Here is a 10,789-nt window from a genome sequence, read left to right as displayed (position 1 = left end):
TAGCCATGCGACCATAACTTGCAAGCATGCCAAACACAATGTCATCCTCCCTTCTTGATGAATGTTGTAAATAGCCACCTATCACAAAATATATGCAAAACATGAGCATGGTATGAGCTTGTACATAATCATGAGAACATGACACACAACTAAAATATAAAAGCTAGCACCTATAGCAAAATAACCACAAGACACAAAATGACACTACACAATAGCTTAATAGTGCTACTAGGAGTGTCGCTCTACAAGCCTCTTACATTGTAGTGATGTATTGTTTATGTTTGGAAACTTGGGTTTTATGTTTTATGATATCTCATTATTTGGATTTCATTGACTAGGCTGCTTATGTGAATCATTTATCTTTGTTGTGGTTGTACATTCATTCAACTATGACGATGGCTTTGTTCTTTGTGAGGAGGTATGATAACGGGTTACGTGTATAGATGCATTACTTCATGTTTTCTCTATTTTGGAAATGTGCGAATAGTTTCTAAATCATAAGCATCATCTTTTGAAACTTTGTGTCTTGTGAATTTTGATTAATTTAAAACAAAACAATAATATCAATCATTTGATATAAATTCATTTATTTTAAAATTTTATTTTCTAGAGAATCCTTAAGATCACTATAGAGTTTACTAGTAATGGGTGGACTTCTACCTCGATAGCACATAGTACACGTCCGATTTTTTGTGAGACTAATGAATGCATATATTGTGAACCTTAAAAAACTTATTAAATTAAAACTTTAAATAGTATTGATATATGTTAATCTACCCTATAAGGAGATAATTCTCAATATATATAGTTATTTTTTGTTCACAATAATTCATAATCTATATAAATTTTTTGATCTCAACTACTAAAAAATCTATTTTGTCGAGATTCACTTATTTATTGAATATTTTTATATTTATTCTTATTATTTATATCATTTTTAATTTAAAAATTAAACACATTTCCTTTTTAAAAATATTACTTCTATTATAAATTTATATACCTTAAAATCATTCTTAAATTGTATTCATTTTTTATGAAATAGTGATGTTATACTCTACTATGGCTACTTCTATTTATACTCTTTTCTACCCTTGCATTTTTACACCATTTCTACCCTATAAACATATAACCTATCATATCATTCCCACCCTATAATGCACATGCACACACACATACATGGATGCACAAACACACCTCTACACGTGCACACACACATACATGGATGCACAAACACACCTCTACACGTGCATGGATATATGGACACACGCACACAAAATTACTACATAAATTTGAGCTAAAAATTAATGAAGACTTTAGTGTTTAAGAGAGTGACGTTTTAAGGTTATAGATAGACCATATAGTATTCAATTCAAACACCAAACACAAACATGAAACATGAAACATTTTTGCATAGTTAAACAAGAATAAACTAAAGAGGTTACAAATGAGACCTTTATGTGACTAGTATGATTGATGTATGAAGCATCTTACAAAACTAAAGAGCACTCCTATGAGATAAGATTGCCCTTTCCTCCTACCAAAAATAAGTTATGTTTGTTGTCTTGTCCCTCAAGGATGCTTTTAAGGCACAAGGTAAAGCTATAGAAAAAGTTGCAACTCTTATATTTCATAGATTTGAAGCAAAAGTGGTTGCAACACATGTAAAGAGGGAGATGGCATTCAAATGATTAATGAAAACATAAGAAAAGGAGAATAACATGAGGGTTGGTTCAATAGTTGATGCAATGCGAAAGGGGAGAAAATTCAAAGCTTAAAAAAGACTTGCTAGTTTATTTCATAAGTAAACATGTGTAGTATGCATGTAGTAGTAGGCACTCACTTTGATAACTATCCAAGGATGATAAGGAAGAGCTATGTTAAGACAATTGCCCTAAATGTCATAAAGTAGATGAGCTCAAAAGCAACATCACACTTGTTGGCCCCACTACTCCTATAATAATAATGGGTTGGCAAGAGCCTTTGGCCTTTCATTACCTATGTAATAAAAACCTATTGAAGGAGAGGAATATTAGCAAAAGTAAGACATTAAACCTAGCAAGGCATTGACAGTGGCACATATAATTGCAAATGAGACTCCCTCTAGAAGGTTTCTAAGCAGACACGGAGCTTTTGGCTTCGAGAATCATACCACCTTTTTTTTAACACCTACTCAAGAGTCAATGTTCTTTATGTCAAGATATGGAAAACACAACACCGAATTGCATCTTATCTTGATTTTTTTTTGATATACATGAAATTAAGTCACATTGTATGGTTGGGTGCCTTGGTCATACCTTTCAAATAGTGGTTTATTTTGGTCATGAGACATTACTTCATAGATGTGGGATTTAGTGGCGAAATATGTTCATTTAAAAGTAGTATGACATTGGTTACATGTTTTGCAAGGTGCAAGAGTGTGACTCAAAGAGGTTAACTTCAATTTTAAGGGAATTTTGAGTGATGAAAAAACGGAAGCATTTGCATTACATGGTAAAAAGAAGCCTTGATTTGTTTTCCCTCTACCTTTAATGTTTTCTAATGTTGCATTTATCTAGAGTATCAGAAACTTATTCGTTCATAGCCCAAATTATAATGCATGCTAATGAAGCATAAAGAATGCACACAAGCATCACCTTGTCTAATGAAGGGTTGAAATTTGTTCTTTTGAAGGAAAAAAAGTATAATTATTTAGCTTGAGGTCATTCATTACTTGTATCTCAAACAAATGCCTATATTGGGGACTTGCCTAGCTCTTCTCATAATATATTACGGCTCACTTTTGAAGATGGAGGATGGGAAAAAATGTCGAGGAAGAGGGCGATTCTAGGGGAGAGGGAGAGCGAAAAATGCTTTACCTCACTCTCAAAAGAGGTTGGCATCCACATCAAGGAACTAGTGGTGGCAGTAAGCCCTCTACATTCACTACATGGTGGATATGCAAATTGTGATACCAAAACACTCAAGACTTAATCACTCATTTGTAATGGTGAGACTGGAGTATCCACGAAATCAATAATATATTTGCAAGCCCACCAAAAACCATAACATAAACTTGATCAATTTGGAATCAATGGTGACATTTTGAACAATGCCAACATTATGCCTAAAATCACTTCTTTCCAAAAAAAAAATCATAACATGTTAGTTGTGGACGATTGCTACCCAAAAGCAATCATAGTTTTATCTAAGTGAAAGCTCACATTCATATCTTTGAGTAAAGCTTTTTAGGGGCTTGAAGGCTCCTTGAGGTTGCATCTTTCTCCCAAACAAACATTTAAGGGGGCTGACTACTGTCGAAGGGCCAAATACTTGGGCTAGGATCAGACACATCAAGTATACATTTGCAATTTTCATCTGTATCCAATTGGCATGCAAGTCCATCGATCATGATGTTCATACCTTCTATGGGCATCTCTGGCCTTGCTTCCGCCTACCGAGCTTGCAAAAAGGGCGAGGGTTTCCAACAACGGCGGATGCATGTGACCCGTGCCCTTACACTATGGAGAGCCTAGTGACCCCTGTCCTTACACATTAGTGTTATGGGCAATGATGTGATCCATGTAAAAAATGGCAGTCAAGGTGAGATAAAAAATGGATCATGATGATGCGTGCATGTCATGAAGGACTCCTAATAAGCTCTCCACCTCTTTCAATGGATGATGATAGTAATGTTCTTCTCATTTCACATATGAACTCAGCTTTTATGGATTCCATATGCTGCCCATCATGGTCATACGCTTCCCTTCTTCACTTCAGATGACAGCCTTGCGAGAGCCCATGTGACCCAACTTTCGCCTTTCTTGCATTCATGTTGCCACCCAGTTGCTCCTGAATCTGCTCTACTACCATTCTGTGTGAGCACTTTTCTTCGCTTTTTAGTAGTTGGTGAGCTAGTGAGCAAGCATCTTTCTTTACAAACAATGGTGGTGGGGCGCTGTGCTTGAACACAGTAGAGGCTGGGCTCCTGCAACAGTCAGTGAGGGTAAGGTAAGTCCCTTTGGTGCCCACGAGTCTCTCTCTCTGTCGCTTTTTGGCTGTTAATTTTGCTCATGTGTGCAACCTCTGTGTGCATTTGTCTTGTCCACGGTCTTTGCTCCTCATTCCGTTTGTGGGTCTTTCTCATTCTGCTAAAATTACACAATGAAGTAAGCAGGTACCATAGTATCAAGTACCTGTGTGTGCTTTTATGCGCATATTGATGCATACTCCCTCCTCTAGGGCTTGGACCAAAAAAGCATTCCACTCTGACAAAAGCTCCCTCATCTTTTGCAGAAATGCGCTTTGTCTTGTATCTAGGGACAATCTATGCACAATGCATGCCTAAGCCCCGCCCTGCCCACATCAACAAGCTAGGGTTTGATGATGGGTTCGCAGCAGAGAGCTTGGGCTTGGCCTTCTGTGGGCGGTTTCTTCTGCTTTTGAGCAGGTAACCAAAAGATCATTACCACCAGCAGCTAGCTAGCTCTCAATTTCAGATCCTTTTTTTTTAACCTTCGGCTCTTTTTGCTGTCCTGATCTCAACAGAGTTTGGCTCGTTGGGTACGCCGGCGCCTTCCCCTGCAGAGTTTCTTAATTGCTCTTCTCTTTCTTTCCCACACAGATTCTTAACTGCTGCTCAGCGCCCTCACTTTCATGGATTTTGATAGTTTTGTTTTTCTTTGTTCTGGCGAAACGGGCACCATCAGGATTAGCTTGGTTTTCTTTTCACAGAAATCCTCTCAGCTTCACATGGTGAACTTTTTTGGCAAGCTTGGGTCCTCTGATTTAGATCGGTTAGGTGTTCTAATAGGTCCATAATTCTCCTCATTTGAAGCCGTTTGGCATTCTGGATGATATCATCTTCTGATCTGGAGCAACTGGACTTCTTCTTTTTCTTCTGATTTGAGCAGTCAGTTGGGCCATTTGGGTCCATGATCCCTCTCGATTTGGAGTAGAGTAGCATCTATTGGGTTCATGATTTTCCTTGAATTAAAGTAGCTGGGCATTTTTGGGTCCATCTTTCCTGCTGATTTGGATGCTGGTTCCGGAATTTCCCTTGATTTGGAGCTGTTGGGCTTTTTCTGTGCAGCTTAGAGCTACTAAATTTGAGCGGTTCCAATTTTTTAAGGATTTAGAGGAGTTGATTTGTTTTGAGTCCCTTTCTGGGGGGTCCTCTTTTTCTCTCCTCTTCAGAATCGAGGACAGCATTCTCGGTCTACATCTTGTCCATTTTCCCTCATTGCGAAGTGTCTGGTCTCTGCTGGCTTTTGATTGAGTTTTCACCACATGCCTGCGTTGCTCTACAAATTTAGCCTCTCTTTCAAACAATCTAAAGCATGATTCATGTTGCAGGCTCATCAAAGAGGTATCTACTTGAGCAGGAGCGTTTATGTAAAGCTTCAAAATTCCTTTTGAGACAAGTAGCACTGGAGCAGGAGATCAACGCAGTTGAAGTAGTTTCTCTCTCTTCAACAACCTATATGCCTTGTAAGTATGGCATGGATGGCTGGAAAAGTAGGAAACGCAGTGATGGTTTTCATGTAGGACATTGGATCAAGCTAGGTGTAGGTTAGAAATGTTGATTTGAACTAATTAAGGTTGTAAGTATGGCATGGATGGCTTGAAAAGAACGAGGTACATTGATGGTTTAGATGTAGGCCATTGGATCCAGCTAGGTGTAGGTTAGAAATATTGATTTGAATTGTACGTTGAAGCAGACAAGCGTCTTCTTGAGCCTTATGATAATAAGATGATGCAAGGATTAAGGTAATCATAGAAATTAGAGATTAGAGTTCACATGCATGGTGAAAGTATACCTCTTGCTTGGCTTTTGGTAATGTGTTGATGCTGATTATGACACTTTTGGATGCAGCCTTGGCTTAGCTATATTGCATCTGGTCAACATAATGGGAAAGTCGCCTGGGAAATGGCTAAAGTCGTTGCTTTTGGGCAAAAAAGCCACGAAGTCTTCTGCAGATGAGGGTGCGGTAGGTCATTTGCCTTACCCTTATCAATTAAACTGATGGATGGTTAATACCTGGATGAGCAGCAAGGAGTTCTTGTAATTATTGCTGCTCTGGTTTTGCTATGCTTGGGACCTGGTTTTGCCCTTGTTTCCTTAACTCAAGATCACTTCATAGTGGCATAGTTGCAACGAAACATGTTTCATACCCTGGGACACAACTTTGCTGCATATTAACTCATCAATCAACAACATTTAGTATATGTTTAGTAGTCTTCTTTTGAAGTCTTTTGATTGTTTGCATGTATTCATGTATTGCAAATGGTAAAGTAAGGATGTTGGAACTTCCAAGCATATATTCATGTATTGCAATTGGTGAAGTAAGGATGTTGGAACATCCAAAGTAAGGATGTTCTGCTTTGTGTTATTGGGAGTGTTTTTTGAATCATCTTACAGGCCGTACTTAGAGAACTGAGAATTGCTGCATGGCTTAGCATTAAGCATGCTTTCAACGAGGAAATGAAAACTATAATCTGAACATGCCTTTCTACATGTGATGCAGACAAAGCCTAAAGAGAAGCGCAGGTGGAGTTTTGGGAAGTCATCATCAGCACAGAGCAGAAGCTTCGAAGCTTTTACGGGCTCACAAAGCTTGCCCACAAGCACACATGACTTTTGCCCCCCTGCGGTACCGCAGGAAGAAAGCAGACAGGGACCAACAGTTCCTAAGGACCTCTCAAGTGCTGGGGAAGTGTGGCATTTTAGTGTGGTGGAAGATGCTTCAGCTGTTGCAGTGAATACTGATGGTTTGCTAGAAGAAATCACTAGCAAAGATGACTTTTCTAGCAAAAGGTTGGAGGAAAGGGCAGCAATCATAATACAGACTGCATTTCGGGGATATCTGGTGGGTCTCTAGAGAACATTTGCATGTATTCAGGATGGATCTGCTTGGTTTTATTGAAAAGAAGTTCTCCTTTTGTTCAGGCACGACGAGCCCTTAGAGCTCTGAAGGGTCTAGTAAGATTGCAGGCTCTAGTCCGAGGACACATAGTGAGAAGGCAAGCAGGAACAACCTTGCGCTGTGTCCAAGCCCTCGTCCGAGTACAGGCCCGTGTTCGTGCAAGGCGCGTTCGCATGTCTGAAGAAGGCCAGGCTGTACAACAGAAACTTCAACAGAGGCAGCAGCTTGATGTCCACCCAAGAAAATCCATGGTGAGCTGGGGAGGGTTTCTGAGTGTGAGTTCCATGGACTACCTGCAGTGTCTTTGAAGAGCCAATCTAATGCTGTTTGTTGTATTTAGGAAAACTGGAATTCAAGCACTGGGACACTCCAAGAGTTGGAAGCTAAGATTCAAAGCCGGCAGGAGGCAGCTGCAAAGCGAGAGCGCGCACTGGCATATGCATTCTCTCGTCAAGTGAGATTTCAGTCTTTCAAAAAACGCTTGTAGCAGCACCCTTGTTGCCTTCTTGGCTCTCATGTGTTTTCTAACTGGTGTCATGGGGTTTCCAGCTTTGGAGATCTGCACAGAAACAGAACTCTCTGGTCTTTGATGGTGACCACGATCAATCTCATTGGGGTTGGAGTTGGCTTGAGCGGTGGATGGCTGCCCGCCCGTGGGAAACTGCCTACTTGGATGATAGCGAGGAGAATCCTCTCGACAGCACAAGGAGAGATGAGGGCTACTCAGAGGTGGAGGACGAGGAGTTCAAAAAGAAGCTGTTTGCAAAGAAGCAGAGTAGCTCCCTTTCAGAAGTCGTGCAACGGGAGCCAAGCATATCGATAAGTAAATCAACCCAAAACCCGCAAGTTCAGAGCCTGCCATTGTCGTCTGATTCTGTTGTACAGAGTGCAGCGGTTATGCCCTCAGACACACAAATTGAGACCTTGCCATGTATCCAACCGGTCCCCAAGAGCTCAACCGTGATGTCCTTGCTGTCATCAACGCCAACACAAATCTCTCCAACACTACTGAAGCAGACCAAGTCCATCTCTTCAAGGGGTAGTGGCACCCACAGCGGTGCAGTGGAGGCTAGTGATGAGACCATCCTTCGAGAAGGTGCTGGTGGGGCACAAGCTCTGCAAGAACCGTCACCTGCTGAGCCAACATCCAAGAGCAACAACCAGCCGACTTACAAGTTTGGTGGAAACAGACGCAACTTCTCAGGACCACTTAAGGGAATGTATGACAACTCTATGACAGGTTCCCCTGCAGTTCCTAGCTACATGGCTGCTACACAGTCGGCTAAGGCTAAAGCTCGATCCCAGAGCAACCCTAAATTACGGCCTGAAACAGAAGACAAAACATCGCCCATCTCAAAAAGGCGGACATCTTTACCAGCAGAAACCAAGCATAACTCCATTCCGTGGCGGAGCTTTCGATCCTCGAGCACGAAGGGCTTTTCTTCTGCTAGAGCATCCAGAGAGGGTGGTGGTTAAGACAATGCAGGTGTCAAGTTTTGTCCCTGTTAAAGCGTTGAAGCCGGCATGTACAAATAACCTAAACACTATTGAGCTGATTGTTAATGAGAATTACTGTTGAGGGTTTTGCAGCTTTCATTGCCAGAACTCCGGGGGTCTCAACATTGAATGTACCAACATCAGACATGGTCTTTAGTTAGCGTCATGTTTGGGACATTTTGATTAGTTGTCAGTCTTGCAGGAGTGCCTGTTATGGCTAATAGAATGGAGATTGAGCTTTCATGGCTCTTGTCAAATTTTCTGTCACTTAGGAGGTGCATGCTTTCTTCAGATGCTTGTGGATATTATGTGGTTAATTGGATTTTCCAGCCAGTTAATGTTGAATTGTGGAATCTTACTCTGGTTTTCTTCAATCTCAGGTGTGCAATGTTCTACTAATAGGGTCGTTTCTATGAACTTAACAAGTTGTAGCATTATAGAACATGGATGCTTTCTTATAAAGCTTTGTGCAGGCACGTGTGTTGCCCCTGCCAAGCTCTTGCCCCACAGCATAGCACTGAGTGGAAGGCACGAACTGTATTTCCACAGTGACATGAGATCATGCTTGCATTAGAGATACTGTTGTGCGATGAAGAAGGCCATCTACAAAGCTGAATATATGGAGGCAGTGGCATATGAGGTGATGCTACAGGTGCCACATGAAGGTAGTGCTTATGCTGCTACTGCACTGGTGTAGGTGCTACATGTGGTTCGTGTGGGGAAAACAATGACCTGATGGTTGGTTGCTGTTGTGGTGATGGCTGCTGATAGACTCTCTCTCTCTCTCTCTCCCCCTCTCTCTCTCTCTCTCTCTCTCACACACACACACACAAAACACAAACTCTCTCTCTTGGGACAATCAATCAAGAGGCAAGCATCCCACCCACACACACACACACACGTGTGCAATGCATGCATGTGAATTTTCCATGAGTAGAGACACACATGGTGGAAAAATCACCAAAATCCTCTTTTCCAAAATAGAAACAAAAAATGCTAAGGTTCAAACATTCAACAAAACTGGTATTAATACTTATTGCACCTCTAAAACAAGGTTTTGGTGCCCTAATTGGAACAATGTCAACTCCAAGGGCACTCAGAGAACAAGTAGGCTTGATTTTTAGTGTACAAACCACCATAGGCTATATAAAAGACCTATGGAAAACTAGATGAACCAGTCAAACAAAAGGTTGACTCCTCGTCCCTTAGTGATAATATGTTCACCATTGAGGATGTGGAGTAAGGTAGCCAAACTTCAAAGACATGCACAAGCCAAAATGTTCAAATGAGGTGAAACCGAAAACAGGGCACCAAAAAAAAAAAACCTTGGTTTTACGTGCATTAATTATTTACTGATTTTGGTATAGGTTTGAACCTTAGCATTTTTTGTTTCCACTTTTGAAACAAGGATTTTTGGTGTTTTCTCCTTCATGTGTCTCTACTCGAGGGCTTGTATGGAAAAATCACATGCAAGCCATGCATTGCATTTGTGAAAATTCTCTCTCCCACACACACATGCGCACGCGTGCGTGCATGTGCATAAGTGTGCGCACACTCATACACACACACATGCACGCTCACACACATATACACACATTTGTTCGTAAGTCCTAAACCACTTATTATACTTAATTATGGTCGTTTCACATTTGTTCATAGCTCCCAACCCGCTTATTATTTACTTTATCCTCTAACTCCCTATTCTATAACTTATAATTTATAACCATGATATATTGGATCATTATGTGATAAGTAAACATGTCGTGCCTTTCTTCTCTTACAGGGTTGGTTCTCAACACACATTCATAATCATCCAAAATGTTTTTAACAGCTTGATGGGTTAGCATAGCTGAGGATTAAACTAATAATTCATTTTGTTCTCCCCTTTGAATTAATTTCTTGTATTGTGTTTCTACACATGCAACACCATACTCAATTACCCTTTAACTTTGGATATGGTTCCTGTCATTGTTTGGAACACTATTGACCTCTTACTCAATTAACTCGTTTACAAACATTGATTCACTCGTGCTCTCCATGATTTAAAGAATTTGTGATATCGTGAAGAGAAGGCATTATAGCATAGTAATTAGAGCAAAAGGTTATCCTATAGTAGTATTGATTATATCTCAAAGTAGATAAGACATTGTAGTAGAGTAAAACCCTATTATGAGAACAATAGCTCGAGTTGGGTATATCTGATGGTCATTTTTTGAATAAAAAAAGGTTCAAAAAGTAATCTTTTAAAAAACATCAAATTGTTCGCTTTCCCAAGTAAGCCCATGAGTTATTAATGTGACAAGGTAGTTGGAGAAATGGTGGCCCACATCCCAAGAGAGAAAAACACATGATAGGCTAGTAGCTTTGGAGTGTGGGTGGGTAGAGTGCTA

The 10,789-nt window shown here is 40.4% G+C and overlaps 1 protein-coding gene across 7 annotated transcripts; it reads left to right on the top strand.

Annotated features, from left to right (window-relative positions):
* Positions 1-3,747: 3,747 nt before the first annotated feature.
* On the top strand, positions 3,748-8,640 carry LOC147638090 (uncharacterized). 7 transcript variants are annotated; one of them, XM_086797981.1, is made up of 8 exons: positions 3,748-3,987; positions 4,273-4,426; positions 4,525-5,466; positions 5,852-5,966; positions 6,504-6,845; positions 6,926-7,153; positions 7,243-7,356; positions 7,452-8,640. In XM_086797981.1, exons 4-8 carry the CDS (start codon positions 5,886-5,888, stop codon positions 8,376-8,378), a joined length of 1,692 nt encoding a protein of 563 aa, XP_086654107.1. In that variant the 5' UTR covers positions 3,748-3,987; positions 4,273-4,426; positions 4,525-5,466; positions 5,852-5,885; the 3' UTR covers positions 8,379-8,640. The 7 variants fall into 7 exon arrangements, with proteins under 7 accessions (XP_086654107.1, XP_086654114.1, XP_086654113.1 ...); XM_086797987.1 differs by lacking the exon at positions 3,748-3,987 and adding an exon at positions 4,040-4,153 and having other exon boundaries at positions 5,332-5,466; XM_086797983.1 differs by lacking the exon at positions 3,748-3,987 and adding an exon at positions 4,040-4,153.
* The last annotated feature ends 2,149 nt before the right edge of the window (positions 8,641-10,789 follow it).

The sequence above is a fragment of the Cibotium barometz genome, chromosome 5, assembly GCF_041138505.1.
Source record: "Cibotium barometz isolate CiBa-2024 chromosome 5, ASM4113850v1, whole genome shotgun sequence".
Taxonomy (NCBI): Eukaryota; Viridiplantae; Streptophyta; class Polypodiopsida; order Cyatheales; family Cibotiaceae; genus Cibotium; species Cibotium barometz.
This window is presented reverse-complemented; position numbering and strand designations above follow the sequence as displayed.

Bases quoted from the DNA above. Each gene is read 5' to 3' on its own strand.
- LOC147638090 (XM_086797988.1), top strand. From the start codon at position 5,886: ATGGGAAAGTCGCCTGGGAAATGGCTAAAGTCGTTGCTTTTGGGCAAA. The intron at 5,967-6,503 runs GTAGGTCATTTG...CATGTGATGCAG, and splicing joins CTTCTGCAGATGAGGGTGCG to ACAAAGCCTAAAGAGAAGCG. The intron at 7,357-7,451 runs GTGAGATTTCAG...TGGGGTTTCCAG, and splicing joins CATATGCATTCTCTCGTCAA to CTTTGGAGATCTGCACAGAA.